Source organism: Anabrus simplex, chromosome X, assembly GCF_040414725.1.
Source record: "Anabrus simplex isolate iqAnaSimp1 chromosome X, ASM4041472v1, whole genome shotgun sequence".
NCBI lineage: Eukaryota > Metazoa > Arthropoda > Insecta > Orthoptera > Tettigoniidae > Anabrus > Anabrus simplex.
In genome coordinates this window covers 211,842,052-211,860,595 of record NC_090279.1, presented here as the reverse complement: position 1 = coordinate 211,860,595, position 18,544 = coordinate 211,842,052, and the positions used below count along the sequence as shown (strand labels likewise).

At 39.3% G+C, this 18,544-nt stretch overlaps 1 protein-coding gene across 1 annotated transcript in view; it reads left to right on the top strand.

The window, feature by feature from the left end:
* Positions 1–11,180, top strand: part of eIF3c (eukaryotic translation initiation factor 3 subunit c) — a 68,355-nt gene extending 57,175 nt beyond the window's left edge. The window contains exons 15-18 of the mRNA XM_067159303.2: positions 6,875–7,068; positions 8,590–8,793; positions 8,920–9,058; positions 10,965–11,180. Of these exons, the coding sequence (XP_067015404.1) occupies positions 6,875–7,068; positions 8,590–8,793; positions 8,920–9,058; positions 10,965–11,083 (656 nt within the window). The 3' untranslated portion in view covers positions 11,084–11,180. The remainder of the gene's footprint in view (positions 1–6,874; positions 7,069–8,589; positions 8,794–8,919; positions 9,059–10,964) is intronic.
* The last annotated feature ends 7,364 nt before the right edge of the window (positions 11,181–18,544 follow it).

Sequence of the window (18,544 nt, the reverse complement as noted above, 5' to 3'; positions counted from 1 at the left end):
TAACCAAATTTAAAAAAAAAACACTAATTCAAACGCACAAAACAGATATTCCAGATCTCTAGGTACAATATCATTGAAATATGATCATTAAAAATCTTTAACCGTCCATCCACACCATGTGTTAAGAATGGAATGGTGTGAATGGATGGTTAAAGATTTTTAATTATCATATTTCAATATGTATCCACAATAGTTTTGATTATTATGTCTTTGTTTATATATTTGTGATTCATTTTATGGCTGATGATGACATTTTGTGTCAAAACCGGTCCCAAGTTGAATAAAAGTTATTAGTAACATCAACACTTCATTAGTATTGAATAGGTGGAACCTAATAGATATCTCACCTCTGTGAGTTTCCAGGAACTCGAAATTATCTATAATTGTTGCCGCGAGTGAATGTAAAAAAAGTCTAGCGTTCTCCGCTCCCAGTACATTCGAGATTTGCAAAAAGTTCGGAAAGTTCGGAAGTGGGGGGCGGGAGCGAACAAAGTTTATACTTCAAAGTGGTTTGTTTTTGAAGCAATGAGCAGGATGAGGGGAGGAAATGTGCCTAATAAAACTGTATTTCAAAATCATAACAAGAAGCAGCAGTGGCAATAACAAAGGCCAAATCCTCTTCATCTGAGTCCATTGTCCTTGTTTGAAAATAATAGACACCACCTAAATGTATTACCACAAATTAATGTGATGAACTACCTGTATATAAACAAAGGAAGTCAAGTTTAACATGTTTATTGAGTGTAGACACAATGTCAAATGAAACAGTATTTAACATTTAACATGTTGATGGTGTTACCTGTTAACTTTTAACACTTTTAACATGTTGTTAAATATTAATCAGTGGAGACCGGCCTTAAGACCTCTCTGTGTTGGTGCGACGTAAAGCCAAGTATAAAAACAAAGAAGGTATCGGCAGAAGAAAGGGAAGGGTGTGACAATGAGACTTGCAAACCTAATATCATCAGGGTCAGGAAAGAACAAATGTTGGTCGAGGTCGGTCAGAGAAGGTGAAGATGAGGAGCCCGACACAAGCAAGTGGAAGTAAAGTTAGATTCAGCTAGGTTTGCCATTCCACGCTCCTCTGGGTCTCCCTTTACGAGAGGTAGGGGATAATGTGTTCGTATTCTGTCGAAATTGAGGGGTGAGGAAATTTCACGAGAAATACAAAAGAATAATTTGATAAAGTTGTGATAAGTAACATAAATCACTTCATTTATTCATCAAGTTAAAATTTATACCAAATAACTTAAAATAGCAAAATATTGCAGAAGGGTTGTGATATTTTTCGTAATGCTGTGCAGTACTCAAGTTCAAAAACGGTGGCAGTACTGATTAGCTTGACATTGGAGCTGACCCTAACAACACAAACATTGCAGAGTTAAATATTGCACCTAAAAAGTACATATCTACAGTAGCTCATTAATTGCACAAATAAAAACTGGCTGGTTCATAGTGTTCGTTACTATATTCACATCCTAGTTCGCGATCTTTGGGCAACGGCTTAGTGGCCTAGTAAGTGGTCCTGAAACTCGGGATACCAGTTGCTTTGGAATGAGACTTGGCATTGTGGATATATTCTGAGTCATTGCCCTCCTTGTGCTCTGATGGCTAGGACTATACAATCCACCAGTGGTGCGTAACCTGTTAGGGGAGAGAACATCGCTGGGACTATGTTAAGTAAGGTAGCATCCTGTTTCACAGAATTTATAGAGCTCATAATATATGGGAGTCACATCGTCTCACTTTCATTTGACAGGTGAGGGACTATTGTAAACAGCTTGGCGAACAAAATTAAAGTTGATTGGGAGCTATCAATATTAACCCCTCAGCGCGGTGGATTTAAATGCCCGGTCGTCTCTGTGCTGCGGGAGGAGTTCTGAGCGGTGTTTAAATTTTCCCAGTTTCGTGCAAGGCTTTATTCAAAGCAACACAACTTTGGTTCTATTTTACGGATTTTAATAAAACTTTCATGTGCATGTTTAGAAAATATGGTGCTGTCTTACCTTAATAGTTGAGTATGGTGTAGGACGTCTTGAAGCATCTCTCAACACAGAGACCCAAATTTACTCATTCAGGACAAATATTTTAGGTTCCCTATGGGAATCAACATCCACATCACCCGTTTCGCAGTCTGAACACCGAAACGCTGTCTCTCTCCGAATTTTCTGTTTGTAGCATACGAAATATTCAGATACATATTGAAAAGTTTGGAGGGTCCCTGATCTGTATCAAGTGCCTCATTGTTATTGAAATGCATAAAATTACCAATTGATTCAGACACATGCATTGAAATAACTGACCCAAAAATTGGCGTAGACAGAATAGAGCTTTTAGAAAAATAGCTTTCTAGTGTAGGCTCGTGTATTACAGCCATTAGCATATAAAGAGCAATCCCAACGTATATCTCGTCCTTTGTGGCTGGTTTCCAATCCAGCATTCTGGAACGAAGTGGTAATAAACCCCTAGATCAGATTCTTTGCTCAGTATATAAATTTGTTTCACGAACTATCAGTTTCACTAACTCGTCTGCAAATAACATTTTAAAAACCATCACACCATCACATTTCCTAACTGTTTCATTCTGAGGTCCTGGGTTCCCACGTAATGAGCTGTGACACGCAGTTTGCTCTGTCAGTCGTATCTGATTCTAAACCAAGGACTTTGTGGACAGCGATGTCAACCACATAACTCTGAATCTAACACACTTTCATCAGAACCACTCAGCTGTTCTAAAATATCCTCTATTTCCAAGGTCGATAACCCGCGCTTGTTTATAAAAGCCATCTCCACTCAAGACAGACGGAATGCAAGACGGCTTATGATAAGGAAAGAGGGCGGAAAAAAAACAGTCTCAAGAGAGCCCTGGATAGATAAAATTTATGATTCTGTTGACAGCCAGGTTCTTCCCCAAGCGGAAACGAAGGTATAATGCAAGAGGTATGCATAGTAGTCGCCAGATAGCAGACAAAATCAGTGCTTGCCCCTGGTGGCAGAGATAAACATTCCTTGAGATATCACTCAAATTTCAGTGACAAAACACTATCAAAATAGGGATCAAGGTATATCGTTCGAAAGGTCAAACCTTCCGGTTCAAGCAGAAATGCTTTAGAACACAAACAACTTCGATCATAACCGCTAGATCACAGTAGAGTACGTGCATGTACTGTGCGATCAGTGCTCATTACTCCACTGCCCGCGATGCACACTGCATGACGAGCAGTGCTCGGCACTCCACGCTGACAGATTAAAGGGGCGTGTGGAAGAAAGAAATTCAAGCTCGATGAGTCAGCAAAGAGGATGTGTCTGAATGTTCAAGGAAACACATCAAGGAAGAGATAGCAGATTAAGGTGTTCTTAACAGGTGTGAAGAGGGGGGCAGAGTGTAGGGTAGGAGTTTTCATCAGGAGCCTCATACCAAGTAAATAAGTTAATCGTGTGAGTTGGTTTAGCAGTTGGAGGAATTAGACGAAAATGATCTGTTTGAGGGTGCAGATTAGGATGCAGTTGACAAGTCTTATGAAGCTCTGAATGACATCATAGTCAGGGTCAGCAGCAAGGATAAGGTAGTGTTAATTGGCGATTTCAGTCAATAATTGAAAGTAAAACTGAAGGGTATGAGAAGATGATGAGTAAATGTGGTAAAGATATGGAAGCTGATAGGAATGGGGAGCATTTAGTGGACTTCTGTGCTGGTACGGGATTAGCAGTTAACGAGTTCATTTTTCCGGCATATGGCTATTCACCACTACACATGGGAATGTAGTAGCACCAGATCTGTAATAGACTCTATCATAAAGATAGAGAAAGTGAAATCTGTCTGCAGACAAAGTATAGGCAATCTCCAGGAAGAGGAAATTAGATAAAAAATGCTTGGATATGATTAGCAAAAAGTTCCAAATAATAGACGGTAAGTATTTGGAAGAAAGGTTGCGATTAATGGTTGAAAGTAAATTGGATGAAATCCAGTTTGGTTTCAGACCAGGTCCAGATTTTCAGAATGCGCGAAGTAATTGAAAAATTCTTTGGGAGGAATAGGCAGTTATGTTCATGTTTCGTACATCAACATTTATGCGAAAGGGGAAATTGTTTGTCAAAAAAATGGAATACAAATGGGAAAGAAAAAGCCTTGGCACTTACTATGTAAAACTATATATAAAACTCTGACATGGGGATATTGTTAGAAAATTCAGATTTTGACATAAATATTATGTCTTAGGAGGCGAACCTGCCAAGTTTAACAACCCAATTTCCCAGAAACATCGCTAAGTGAAAGAGGGGTCGAAATAAGAAAACACATGTTTTGACTTATCCGTAGACACTCGACCTTTTCCGAGAAAATTACAGTCCGTCATACTTTTACGCCTCGTGTTCAAATCCAAATGAATTGTTTCTTTTTCCTTTTGTTTATCTACTTATGTTCATTGACAATTACTACGCAGATGTTTGTTATCAAGCTAGTGAATACAAAGGGCGTTATGTTGGTTGTAAAATTACAGTTGGATTTCATAATAAGTGTTGTGTTTTTTTTTATATAGGCATATGGTATTTTTTGAGGGATTACAATGTTTTGTAAGTTCATACTTACATTAACGCTTCAGGAAGATACGATGCATTCCCTTGGATGATATTGTTGAACGCCATGTGTTTTCTTTTGTCGGAGGTCAGCACAATCAGACTGCTACAGCCCCAGTGGAAGGGGACAGAGTCACACGCCTCACCGGTGTCAGTGAGTTCCGAGACTTGGACGAGCGTGGGTAACAGTATTGTGTTTGTGCGCTACAACATGGACCACGGCGTTCTAATGTATATTTTGTACAGTGTAAATAGTTTTGTGAATAAATGAAGTATGTAATATACATTATGTTGGCCTTCCCGTTGCACTTAACACTTTGAAGACGATGTCACCCCATGTGGGGTGACGGACCCTCATACAAAATATAGTATGTCACCCCTCATGGGGTGACACGGCAGTGTGTCCGGGCCTTTCATCTTTAGGCTGTCGCACGAAACTAGCGCTACCATTCGCTGTTGTATTGCATTGCTTGTTCACGTAAGGTGTTCATAGAGTGCAGCGCAGTGCCCATTCCTTTCTCAGCACGCTGGGCATTGCGCAACAAACAGTGGAATTTCTCTGACATTTGTCACCCCATATGGGGTGACATACGCAACCATCAGAATTCAATTATTAATGGCAAGGAAAATAATGTGGATTGGAGTCTATTATTGATTTATTCTTACATACTGGTTGAGATTTAGCACTCAGATGAAATTGTAAACCGGGGCTACGTGTGAATAAAAAAATGTTTCTGCAAACCTGGGAATGTTCCCCAGTAATTGTCACTGGCTGATGATTTGGTTGAATCATTGCCCGATGCAGCACCGGAATCTTTGCTAGTGTCCTCACTACACAAACTATTGTTGAATTCTGACTCGGAAAAGGTGGCATCACATTGCAAATCCTAAATGTCAACATCTCTTGATTCAACAATCGAGCCCTTTTCAGGTTGTTCTTCTATCTCTCTATCGGTAATCATGGCTTACTCAACACAGAAACACATAACATGAATTAATTTCTTGTTACAAAACTGTAAATTACAAGGAACTCGTTGAAAGGCGCGTAAATCAACAGCTCACTGTACAGAGCACAGTGTTCCACAACAACAAAGGTAAAAAGGTTGTCACCCCTGTAGGGGTGACATGCGCTTTCTCTGTTGCATAGTCAACCTAATAACCATATGTCACCCCAATGGGGGACACAAAAATAGTAACTTTGAACATAAAATATGTCTTTGATTATCATCTACGAATGAAATTACGAACATCCGTAGCCCACAACAACTTGAAAAATGTATACGGCATTTCAGCAGTTTACCGCAGAAAAAGCAAATGTACACGTCGACGCTAAAGTGTTAATGAAGTACATTTCGTGGACTGTGGGAAGAGCTAGGCCTCGTTCAACACGAGTAAGCAACTCTAAAACAAGACCGAGCAGATATTGATTGTAGAAAAATTCAAAACATAGAAATTTCGCACACCACGACCGTGCAAAAGTAGATTTGTCACAGTTAAATTTCTGGGTTGGAATGTCACTCGGGAGAGAAACGTTGTCAATATTACTGAAGATTTCAGGTACTGGCAATATGTTTGTGACATACCACGCATAACTGATAATTTTTCCAAAAACTGGCGCTTGGAGTTGATTATGAATCGGTGCATGGATTTTTATTGTGTCATGTCTAGTCGCGATATCCCTTTGTTGTGCAATGAGTGTAGGACAGTGTATGTTCTAAAATTCATTTACCAGGCAGAACATTAATAGACGATATTTGAAAATACATTGAACAAAACTATTTGTGTAGTACCCGTCAATTGACAAAAGTAAATAACTGAAACAAAAAAAAAAAAAACAACACACAAGTCATCAAAATTTGAACACAGGGTGCGAAAATGCAAAGCCATGGCTAGACGCTAATAGTCCCTTAAAACACGTTGGAAATCTCAACCATTATTTTCTCAGAAACTATCAAGTATCTTCGGATAAGCCGAAACATGTTTTCGCTTATTTCAACCCCTCTTATCTGAGTGAAGTTTCTGGCAAATTGGATTGTTACATTTTGCAAGTTCCTCTTGTTAGAGCTGGGGGTCATCCGAAAATTTGTGTAATGAAATAGTTTTGTGTAAAAAAAAATGTGTGACTCGATGTTACCTAGCAACAGCTGCATGGGCCATAGCCATCAATCAATGCTTCACATCACAGCCTGGACAGTTGCTAGGTAACATGGCATCACACATTTTATTGAAAGACATATTTATGATCAGGTGATTTTCCCGAAGGAAGATTTAATAACTTTTTTCCTTTCCTTTTTTGCAGCTCACGAGTTTGATGCCCGTCGGCGTATGATATCTAAAACGTTCTACCAGCAGCTACGGTCCAGCGAGCGCCAGTCGCTGATCGGTCCTCCAGAATCGATGAGGGAACATGTAGTAGCAGCATCCAAGGCCATGCGTAATGGCAACTGGTCAGCGTGTAAGAACTACATCATTAACGAGAAGATGAATGCTAAGGTTAGGGTTACTTATCTCATACTTGTAGCACTAATAAAGCTATTGTAGTTGTTCTTGCTTCTTTTTCAGCTTCCAATAACTTCAGAGTCGTTTTGTCACAAGTTTCACTTGCTGTAACTTGGATGTTAATTATGTACAGTGCTTGGGTGAGCTTTTGTCATGCCACATTTGCAATGTCTTTCCTACATTATTTTGCTGTACCCTTCAGTTGAGGCCATTGACTTTCAAATTGTTTGCACAGTATCATGTGGCCATAACTTTGAAGATGACTTCTCTTGCAGTTTGTGAATGAATTTTATTTTTATTATGTGAGTAGGTAGGTTTAATCCCAGCATATACTCTGAACATCATAGCTTCTAAATTGACTTTTAGTTGCTTTGGGATCTATTTGGTGGTTGTGCATGGAAACAGACATCCAACCTGCCATTCATCTTTATGTATATTATGACATTGCGATCTCGAAACCTAGTTGCCAACTCTATTGTGTACATTCACCATAATTCAACTACTTCATTCACCATTTATGGGATTCGCCATCTTCTGCATTTTCTTCAATATTTTGTGTTTTTTGACATTGTTATATCTAGTCTTTCTCACTAGTATAGTACATTATAGCATAGTTTACAGTTAAAATAGTGTAAGTTAGTACAGTAGCCTATAGCTTCTTAATAGGTTTAATAGTTCAGTGTTGCTATAGTTTTGTTTACGTTTCTGTATGTTGTTCAGTGTATCTAGTTCAGGTGTGTTTGCCATGTCTTGATGTGTTTCCTTTGTGGGGCATCCATTAGCTTGTGAGTAATTTATCTCGTTCTGTTTTATTCTTAATAATGTATTTTCATTTTTGATTAATTCGATTTTCTCGCTCCTCTTTTCCCTTGTATGCCTCTTCAGTGATGCCTGGGCCATCTATGACAGCCAATGGTGGAGCTGTTGAGGTTCCAAAGAGCCTGAGAGCTGAGTACTCGGTGACTTTTTTCAGTAATTGATACATTATGTTGTTAAAAGTTGTAATCCCAGATATTTTGGCTGTATAATGAAAATCTGGCTGGATACTCAAAAAATTCTAAAGAAACTGGAAATGTCTGGTGAAATTTGGACGCATTCCTGCCAATCCTTAAGATTTACCTGGAAACTTTCCGTTTTTTAACTCTTATTCAGATTTTTAGATTTGTTTTTACTTCTTCCTATTTTTGACCAGTATAACCTCCAGTACGGTCAATACTCTTTCCCTAGGATAAATTCTTACGTGCTTGTATAATTTATGCAACTTCATTTTCAAGTGTATCTATTTGATGCTTTATTTGTCTATTGTGTATTGAAAAGTCTTTCTATTTTATATTTCTAAACGTTGGCAGATATACGGTCATCTAGTCACCTTATCCATGGGCGACATACTGGGAACTGGATATTTTCTCTGGTTCTTGACTTGCCTTGCAGTATATTCGCTTGTGTTATTCTGCACCAGGACTCCATTTGGTGGATACTCATCAGTACTTTCACCATCTCGTTTTGTCTCTTCAGGTTTGGGACCTGTTCTACCAAGCCGACAAGGTACGAGACATGCTGACAAGGCTGATTCAGGAGGAGGCTCTGCGGACATACCTCTTCACCTATTCCCATGTCTACAACTCAATTTCCATGCAAACACTTAGCGAAATGTTTGAATTGGGTCGGCCTATCGTACACTCCATCATCAGTAAGATGATCATCAACGAGGAGCTCATGGTAAGTGCTGTGCTCTGGAATAATCAGTGTTGTATTAATCTGTAATGATAATGTAGTGCTGTTGTATTCACATGCACAGCGTAGTAAAAATGCCGTCCTACAATACCAGGCCATTGTTTTTTTCAGGCTTCCTTGGACGACCCAACACAGACAGTGGTGATGCATCGCAGTGAGCCCAGTCGCCTGCAATCGCTTGCGCTCCAGCTGACTGACAAGGTCAACAACTTTGTTGACTCCAATGAAAGGATCTTTGAAATGAAGCAAGGTATCATCATTATCATCATCACTTTCTTCTATGCCCATTTCAAGACACTCTGGGTAGGGCAGTGTACCATAGCCCTCCACTCCCTGTCTTTCCAGTATTCTTCTTCAGATATGGTGAATTTTAGCGCTTAGGAATCAGAAATTTAGCATTTTGATTTGCACATTTAATTTTTTAAAGTGTTTGTACATATTGTTTTATATTCATACTGCTTTTTAGTATACCGTATTTCTTCGAATCCAAATCGACCTCCCCTCACCACCACTTTTACCTTCGGTAATAATTAAATCAGGCTTAAAAAGTGCTTTGAAAAATCATATGAATGCCTTTTTTGTACAATACGCATTTTTAGACTATCTTTGTCTTCACACCAACACCGAACATTGGCTGTAGTTATGCGTTTTTTTTGCAGCTGCACAATTATTCTCTATTTCCGTGGGTTTAATAACCATCAACTGTCTGACTCATTGGCTGAATGGTCAGCGTACTGGCCTTCGGTTCAGAGGGACCCTGGTTCTATTCCCGGTCGGGTCGGGGATTTTAACCTTCATTGGTTAATTCCAGTGGCTCGGGGGCTGGGTGTTTGTGCTGTCCCCAACATCCCTGCAACTCACACACCACACATAACACTACCCTCCACCACAATAACACGCAGTTACCACACGTGGCGGATACTGCCCACCCTCATCGGAGGGTCTGCCTTACAAGGGCTGCACTCGGCTAGAAATAGCCACACGAAATTATTAACCATCAACCTAAAATTGGCATCATAATATCAAAGAGAATGTATTGAAAATTTGCAGGCAATACCTGTTCCATGCATCTCTGCAATGTGATGATCCATCAGGAAAATATTCCTGCTGTCTATAAAACTGTTAATTTTACTCAGTCAGGTTCAGCCGGCTGCCACTAGACGCACTTCTCGCTTGCCAGGTTCAGGCGACATCAGTGGCTGGTGATGTACAGGCCTAATAACGACGCGGATGTTGAAAGTCTATGAACGAGTTTGTTGCGCCGTGTTATGGCCGTTCTGCCCTTGCATTTTTCGTGCACATACCTTGCAATTTCATCTTCGACTTCTTTAAAGCATCCTTCTTACGGACCATTGAATGCATTTTTTAAGCTATCTTTGTCTTCAGGCTAATGCCGAATTTTCTTGTGGCTGCACAATTATTATTCTTCATTTCCACGTGTTTGGTAACCATTAACTTAAAATTGGCATCATAAATATCAAGAACCCTTTGAAAATTTGCCAGCAATACCTGTTTCACGTATGCTTACAATATGACAATCCATCACGAAAATATTCCTGCCGTGTATAAAATTTAATTTTACTAAGCATCAAGTACAGTAGTTACGTTATAACTCGGCCACCGAGTATGCCTGGCCTTTCTAAGAATTCGAAGGCTCGCATGTTGCGATGCCATTCTGCGGATTTGAGACATATTTCTGTAGAGGCTAATAGAATGTCATTCTCTCTTCACTATTTACTGAGATCGAGTGCTGTACAACCGGTTGCCGCGGCTAAAGATGTATAATAAAGGGCGGGCATAGATTGTCAGAGTTTTGTGAATGCGCGCGGGTGCAGGGGGGGGTTGAAGGAAAGCACTGTGGTAGCTGCCAGTGGTGTTTGTTACTATTAGGTTGCAAATGCAAGACAAGAGGTGGTTTACTGGTCAAGAAAAATGAATATACAAATATAGTCCTTAATAAGCATTTCTTGTAAAATCACCACCCGTGCTTTGCTCTCGTATTTTGTTTTTGTTTTGTCTTCACGTTTATTGACAGCTTTTTCTCTTCACTTTTGTGTTTTCGTCTGCTTTTTTTAATGTTGGATACTTTATTAGTTTCATTATGTTCTTAATGCTGTTACTTCATCTCATGAATATGTGGTCATATCTGTCCACAGGAAATTTCTTCAACCGTGGAGGAAACCAAGGTGGCTTCCGTGACCGCCAGAACTTCAACCGGCCCGGCCAGGATTGGGGAAGGCAAAGGCGTGATCGAGGAGAAGCTAGAGCATATTAATTGTACTGTATTTGATAAATCTAGGAGTATCTTTGTTTATCGTGTTCTTGTAACTTAAGAAATGTAAACAACTTTTTAAATACATTTTAAAATGACATGGTGGAGGTTTTGTAGCCAATTAATGAACGCCTTTAGCCATAAAAAACTAATTTGTTAATGAGGGGTGGAATTTTTTGAATTCAGTGTTGTAATTGGAAACAGTTTGTAGAGTGTTGTTTAGAAGACTATACCGTGCAGAGTAGCTGCGTGTTTATGCATTAGGGCTGTGAAGCAAGCTCTGCATTCGGAAGACTTGTAGGTCGGCTATCCTGAGGATGGTTTTCAGTGGTTTGCCATTTTCACTTCCAGGCAAATGCTGGGACAGTTCCTGTTCATAGGTCACAGCCAACTCCTTACTCAATTTCATTCACCGTCATTCATCTTCATGAACTCCTCCACTGAGGTTGGCGTAAAAGCTTGCCATGTAAATTCATCTCACCTCATCCTCGAACCTGTATTTTTAAAAAAATGGAACCTAAGGCTAGCAGATATAGACTGTTTAAAACTCTCCTCCTACTGTCCTTCATTTTTTTTTTAATTTTTATTTTACTTAACGCCAACCAGCCAACATTTTCAGACTGAAATCACCACATTAATAAGAAATTAAAATGAAGGTGCACGTTTGTCAATACGGATCATGATGAACCCAACCCTTCTGATTTACCCAGAAACGTCTCGTTTTCAAAACTCATTTCTTTCTTCCTATTTTTGACCAACATAACCTCCAGTACGGTCAGTACTCTTCCCTAGGATAAATTCTTGTGTGCTTGTGTAATTTATGCAATCTCATTTGCAAGCGTATTTTTTTTATGCTTTATGTGGCGAGTGTACCGTCCGTCGCCTTCGTGTATCGTGTTTCTCGTCCACTACAGCAGCGTGTGCGCTTTACAGCTGGGAATTTGGGACGGCTATCGTCCTACAAGTGAGAGAGACTAGCGACTCCGTTAATCGGGACGAAAGAGTAAGTTTGTTATTGTGTGGTTCGTGCCCTGTCAAAATTGTTCCTGTGCGTACTTGCATTGGAGTTGTGGACCATGTGTTTTTTCTAGCGATTTTGTGCTTTTACCCCTGTTGAAGTCGTATGTTAATAATGTACGAGACATAATGATCTATTTTGTATGTGGTAGTTTCGCACATTTCAGTGCAGTTTTGTTCATTCTTTTTTCGTAATTTTAATGACTTGAAAATGTATTTCAGAGAGTTGTCGGTGACAGTTACTCGTATTTTCTCTTTACGATATGGCCAGAAAACATAACAAACGTTACCTTCAAGTGTTCAGAAATGACTATAAAATTGAACTTCTGTTTATTTCACAGTCTTGTAAAGGAAACTGTTATGTATTTTATTCCGTGTGTCGATATGATATTACGTTCGTATGTATGTGTCGTAAATGAGAATGATTAGGTACATAATCTTGTAACCATTTTAGGTTTTCTTGGTTTAAGATTTTAAATTGAATGGGCAATTGACGTTGTAACTGTAGATATGTATGACTCTTTATGTTGTCCTTTTTTTTTTTTCACCGAGACTGTGGTGCAATATATGTGACGAAATCCAAGAATTAAAAAGTGTTCCCATTTTTTATTTCTAAAAGTTGGCGGCTATGTGAATACATGTCAGTACGGACTGTGATGAAGTTTGTATCGTTTGATGAGATCCCCACTCCTAAATTTAAAGTGGCTGAACTCATTTATAAACAGCAATGAAATCTCTTATTTTAGTGGTTAAATGGACTTTTGAAGGGGCCATTGACCAAATGTTAGCTTCCTTTAAACAACAGTCATCGTAATATGGCTAAGCAATTTACACTGACCTGGCAAGTACCGGTAGCATGAGTACACTTTTGTCCAGGTACCGGTGGCTATGTGGCGTGGCATGGCATGGATTCCTCAAAGCAACCGGAAACCATACTAGCCCATGAGCACAGCACAGCTTCTCATAATCTGCGGAGATTGATTGGAGGGTGCGCACATCCCTCTGTTGTCTCAGATGTGGTCAATAGGACTGAGGTCAGTTGACCTAATGTCCGTGGATGTCATCGAAGTCGTCATCATCATCATCATCAATGTCCCACTCATGGGTACAGGTCTCTGGCAGGGTGCTGTAGGGTAGAAAACAGGTTGACATGATCTGACAGGATGTTCCTGTATTGTTTGCCAGTGACGTATACTGGCAGATGTACTGGGGATCTCATTTCGTCCCGTGTAAGGATCCTGCCACCTACTATCTGAACTGTACCCTGCTGGCAAGAGCGATCAATTGCCTAATGTGCTTCGTGCACTCAGCTCAGCTCATCTGTCCAGACAACCTTTTTCTATGCTTTCCCACGTGGCTTGGTTTTCTTATGATTTAAAAGCATATATCAATGGGAACGCTCAGTTAAAAATTTCAAGAAATCATCCAATGTTGGCATCTTTTCTGGAGCGTTGCCTTTCACCCTTTCCTGCCAGTCTCTTTGCTCAATGAAATCCAGCTGCTTCTTTGCTAGATGAATAACCAATGTATCCCAATATTGTACTGGTTGCTTCATTGCTTTTAATGAAGCCATGTGAGTTTGAATATGAAATTGTAATTGCCAGAGTGATTCTGATTTTTTCTCTTTAAAAACTGTAGGAAACTTGAAAAAGTTCATCTAGATGTGTCTCGATTATTATCAGTATCTACAAGCAAGTTCCACGCACTTGTGTAGTTTTCCTCTGAAATGGTAAAAGCTTGAATGACTTTGCATGCCTCGCCCTGAAGAAGACCGATCAGATACTGATATTTTTGGTTATTTGTTAGTTGAGTATCATTATGAATGGTTGACTCAAAATTGTTCTTAAAAAGCAACCATTTTGTAAATTCACCGTTAAATTCCGGTAATTTAATTTCTGGTAATTTCTGCATTCTTCTGTTATGATGTTGTGGAACTTCCTGTTAATGAACGGCGTTGTTTACTGCCGTGTTCATTTGAGCTAGTAAATTATTTTGAACATCCTCTGCTTCATCTATTATCGTTTACAGTTGTGTAACTGCGCTGAAGTAAATAGATTCAAATAGCTCTCGCTCTCCCTCACATTCCATTTCAAATTGTAATGCAGCTGTTTCATCAGTGATCTCAGTTTCCTCTATTTTCATTTGTACTTCTTCAAAAGAATTCCATAGCTCTTCACATTTTTTAATTCTAACCTTCGCCTCTGATTTTGACATGTCAGCTGTAATCGACTTTATTATTCTTGTTAATGTGCCTTTTACTCGACCACGCGATTGTTTCAATTTCATTAGTTGCGACATAATGAAATTAAGGTTATGCTGTGAAAGTTCGAAGGGATTGTGTGAAGGTTATGTATAAATTCAAAGGAATCGTGTTGCTGAATTGAGGTTATATGACAAATGAATATGGATCTTTTATATTTATGACAACAGGAGGATCAATGGACTTCAGTTATTATTTTCTTATTATTATTATGTTGATCACTGCATGTTTATGTTACGAACATGCACTAAGGGAAAGAGGCTAGAATCTAAGAGTACCGTATATGCATACTCCGTACAGCTCTACTTCTAAATTGATGTTTTGGCTGATTTTGGCTCTGTCTGGCGGTTATGCGCTGAAGCACAGACATCCAACCAATCCCAAGCTGTCATTCATATCGATTTATATCGGCAGAGCACGATCTCGAAGCCTAGTTGCCAACTCTAATATTTACATTCACCACGTGGTTAACCTATCTTGCTCAGCGTGTATGCTATTCGGTACGATTCGCGATCTTTTGAATTTTCCTTCAGTAATTAGTGTGTTTTTCACATTGTTGGGGGATTCCAGCGACTCTGAGATCAATGGAGTGTTCCCTTTGTAGGCCATAACCTCCTTCCTGTGCCAGCCATTAGCGGTGAGTGATGTGTTATTTCCTCATTCTCTTTTATTCTTAATAATATATTATCTTTTAGTGTCAGATGTTGCTAGTAAGTGTAGTTTTTGTGAATTTGTTTTCAATCCATATTCATCAGGGCTGTTTACCGCGGTCGTATTGCATCAGCTGTTCTCACGGGTGTAGAGCGCTGGCAACAGAGGAAAGGCGATGCTCATTTGTTTTGCGAAACTTCAATTTAGATGTAAGGCTGTGCGGAGTATAGCTAGGACGGTGTATATGTCAAAGAGACTCACGGTCTCACGGAGATTCTTGCATTGAGCGGTGAGAAGAATGTAAATATTGAAATCTTGTCTTTACTTCTTTGTATGTACGTAACATCGAATCGTACTTGCCTGATTACTGATTTATGCTGCACTCCGTTGAAGTTGTTGGCCTCAGCGGTCTGATTTTCGTTATGAACGAGAATGCAATATCCGTGAATGATTCCACGAATTCGAGATGTGTTGTATTTTTACTCCGGTGCTTAACCTCAATTGCGATGCATTGTTTTCACTTCTCCATTTCACATTTCATGATCTTGCTTGTATTGAACATCTCAGGTTATTGAGAGCCGTGCTGTTGGGCGCCAATGTTTGTTTTTGATTTTTGAAGTAAAGGAACTTGGTGCCTTCAATACTAAATTGCATTTGATATGTCTTAATGATGCGATATCACAACTTGATGACGGACATGACTGTTGCATGCGTAACCATTTTCAACAAGACAAAATCATCTGACCAATCGGTAATAGGCTTGGAAAGTGCCAACTTCAATTAATGAAATACATTTGCAAAAATTAAAACTCTCTTCATAACAACACCTGTACCTCTATACTGAAGATTTCTATCCAGAAATAAATAAAAACGTGGTTAGCATACAGCCAAATATTACAAAATTGAAAATACCCCTCTTGTCTTTATTTAAAACTTAAGTTACTTGTTAGGAGAAATAAACTAAAGGTATCACAGAGGAAGATGCCGTTTAGACTACGTGTAATGCAAATCATACTGCAAACTGAAAAGCAAAGCAAGTGAGAAGAATGGAGAACTGCTGCTAACCACAAGAGAAAGAGGACCATTTCAAACACTAGAGTTATTAAAAACACCATTCGGATTTTTAAAACGGTTGGCCATTATTTGCTTTTTTGAAAACTATGAAAGCCACCTCAAGAGTTTCTGTGATGTGATTAGTTAATTTTAAATAAGCTAGTTAGCACTAAACTTGTGGTGTGGTGCTTCAAGAATTCAGTCACAATGACTGACTTATTTGAACAATTGTGAAGGCACCATGCTGTCAGGTTCCTATAGGAGGAATCCAGCTCGATGGCTAAATGGTTAGCGTGCTGGCCTTTGGTTACAGGGGTCTCGGATTCGATTCCTGGCAGGGTCGAGAATTTTAACCATCACTGGTTAACCACGGGGGCTGGATGAATGTGTCGTCTTCATAATTTCATCCTCATCACAACGCGCAGGTCACATACGGGCGTCAATTCAAAACACCTGCACCTGGCGAGCCGAAGCCCTCGGACACTCCCGGCACTGAAAGCCATACACCATTTCGTTTGCTACGGGACAAATGATCATATCGCCGTTGCCAATCCAACAACTTGTGGTTAAACCTAAACCTTCTAGCAAAATTACTTAGCCACAGATTTTCTCTAGCTTTGAATTGAATATACACTGATAACTGAATTACAGATAGCTGCTGGGGCTGTGGTCGGCCTAGTAAAGAGTACGGTGTGGTACACGACTATCACATTGCTGGACTTCATTTGGGTTTGGTGAGTAACAAATGAACACAGGATGGGATCTTAGCGCATTTGTTTGTGGCCACATGTTGGTGTTGAACTCAAGCAGGCACTGCGCTTTCCATGGGCCACCGCGTCAAGATTGTACTGCGAGTATGTAGATTCAGGCAAAACCATCGCCACCAGAATAAAATGCCGTGGTGTACAACCTGGCAGCTTGGATGGTAAGAGGGGATAGACGGACCCAGTGCAGCAGATCGTGCTGGACACCAATGAAATGAGAGCAGCCATATCATCCAAAACCATCTCTTCGCAATGGGGTACAGAAGTCACCATCCCACCAGGGATGGTTTCCCATTTTCACGCCAGGCAATTGCTGGGGCTTTACCTTAAGTAAGGCCACAGTTGCTACCTTCCCAATTCCAGCCCTTTCCCATCCCTGCTCCACTGAAATCTTTGATGTGTTAGTGCGGCGTTAAACCACTACAAAAAAAAAAAAAAATAATAATTAAAAATTACCAGAAGTTTTGAACTTGAATTGCTGAAGTTTGAAAATCAGAGGGATGATGTGATTACATTAGGTAATCAATTTATAGAGCAGTATAAAAGATGAATGCAGTTATTGTGTGACTGATAAAAATCGTTAAAAAATGTGTGAAAGTGTTTGTTAACAACTATTGCAAAGTGCTGCATAATTGAAATGTGCGATGAGAATTTTCAAAGAAACTTGAGAACCAGGCACATAAAAGAAAAGAAAAAAAAAAAAAAAGAAAACCCACTGAGGAAGTAGGAGTTAAAGGAAATAAATGGAAAGAATTAAAATGCAGTGGAAAATAATAAAAATATTATTTTACATTCAGTTGTTGTTCTGTAGCATTTGCACCAATTTCCCTTGCCTGGAGATGCATCTATATCTTTATTATCTTCACCTTCAAACCTTAACTTGACTCATTCCGGTGATATTCCAGCCCCCACCTCCTCATAATTTGGATCTGCTCGGTATTATCTTTGTTGAAATATGTGACTTTCTCAGGGCAAAAGGCAACAAGTTATGTTTGTATAGTTCTCATGAGAGTGAACCTATAGAGAAATTTCGCACCTTTATTTTTTAAATATTCAAAGTTATTTTAACAGTTTTTTCATGTATTCCCATCTACGGTATCTAGTGAAGTAAAATCAAAGAGAGAATGTTATCTAAGTGAAATTTCTAGATAATAAGCTTGCTCCCATTTTACTGTCGTGTTGTCCATTTCTTTTAGTAGATTATATGTGATGGGTAACTGTTGGTGAAGCATTTTCATATATATGACAGTGATTTTCCCTGTGATGTTACATTTATCTTGTTAAATTACCACCATTGATATAATATGTACGTAATATCAGCAGTCCGGCTTTATACTGTTTCCATGTATTTTCTATGTTACGATCAGAGTATTGCAGTCTTTTTGTGGCGAGAAAACTGTTGCAACGGCGATTTATTTTAAATGCCTCTTGAAAATTGCCATATTAACCTGTGTAATACCCCTCAGTTATAACAGGAGCCCTTTCACTGAAGTATCCGACTGCGCGTAAGCGTACTTTTTTCGTTATTGACACTAATACGCTTTAGTTTATACCGTCATACCACCCACCACCAAATAAGAGCTGCACACCTGAATTTCTAACGACACAATCCAATGGCTGTAACATAGAGTTTAGCCCTCCTGAATTATTGCCAGATCAGTTTTTCCTTCATGGTGTCTAGAATGCTCATGATAACTGTCGACAAGCAGGCTCTTATCT